Here is a 980-nt window from a genome sequence, read left to right on the forward strand (position 1 = left end):
ACGATATACCGTGTCATATAGATAAATGTTCTCTTTAATGCATTGCAGCTGTAATAACATAAACATACTGGAATCTGAAATGTGAAATCACCCTCGGCAATGAATCTTTTCCCAAATCAATGAACACTTGATTGCCATCATTGAACACAATATAAAGCATAATGGTGTGTAACTACCTTGAACTTGTCTTTAATTAATAGATGATTATGGTGAAAAAAGGGGAAGGAAACTGACTTCCACATAACTCTCACCGTTTCTTAATCCCCTTGCAACAATGGTGGGGACTCGTTGCAACCTCCACCGATTGTTTGCAGCGTTGCTCCTGATCTCGTCGATGTCCTTGGTATTCCTGGTCAACAACTTCCACGACCTCGTCCTCGAGGTGAGACAAGGCCCGAACCTCCAACGCAGCAACACGGGAGGTCAAGATCACAGCGAGAACGAGGCTGCGAAGGAATCCCTTTCTGACGCGGAGGAGGCCCTCATGGGGGCGTATAGTGAAAAGGACCAGAAGAAGCTTGGACAAACCCACGGGCAGGGGGAGGTAAAAATACAGGTCCTGCAGCCTCCGAAACCACAGGCGAAAGTCCTAGAACCACCTGCAAAAGCCTTAGAACGACCGACGAAAGTCCTAGAACCACTGCAGTCACAAGCACAACTTCTCGCGCCTCCAGAACCTCCTCTTCCGATGCCAAAGAACGCTCAAGAGCCTCCAGAAGGCAAACCAGAATCTCCTAAGACGTCAGAGAAAACCCTCAAGCCACCGGGACCGCCAAAGCAAAGTTCCGAAAAGCCATCGAACTCCAGAGTACTCGGACCCCGGCAGACGAGCGCCCCCAAGCCAGCCACGCCGAAGCTAAAAGCCGAAGCGGAGTGGGTTAATAAGTCCGCCAACTGTCTTCCTCTGCCAAGGAAAGTCCACATTGCCCCGATCCCTCAGGAAGGTACGTTGTTTCTGTTATAAATTATCCTTTCCCTGA

General features: G+C 49.3%; 1 protein-coding gene across 1 annotated transcript in view; it reads left to right on the forward strand.

Moving 5' to 3' along the window:
* Positions 1 to 980, forward strand: part of LOC119592225 (galactoside alpha-(1,2)-fucosyltransferase 1-like) — a 12,569-nt gene that overhangs the window by 2,191 nt on the left and 9,398 nt on the right. The window contains exon 2 of the mRNA XM_037941059.1: positions 49 to 944. Coding sequence (XP_037796987.1) covers positions 275 to 944 — 670 coding nt within the window. The 5' untranslated portion in view covers positions 49 to 274. The remainder of the gene's footprint in view (positions 1 to 48; positions 945 to 980) is intronic.

Source organism: Penaeus monodon, chromosome 29 (assembly GCF_015228065.2).
Source record: "Penaeus monodon isolate SGIC_2016 chromosome 29, NSTDA_Pmon_1, whole genome shotgun sequence".
Lineage (NCBI taxonomy): Eukaryota > Metazoa > Arthropoda > Malacostraca > Decapoda > Penaeidae > Penaeus > Penaeus monodon.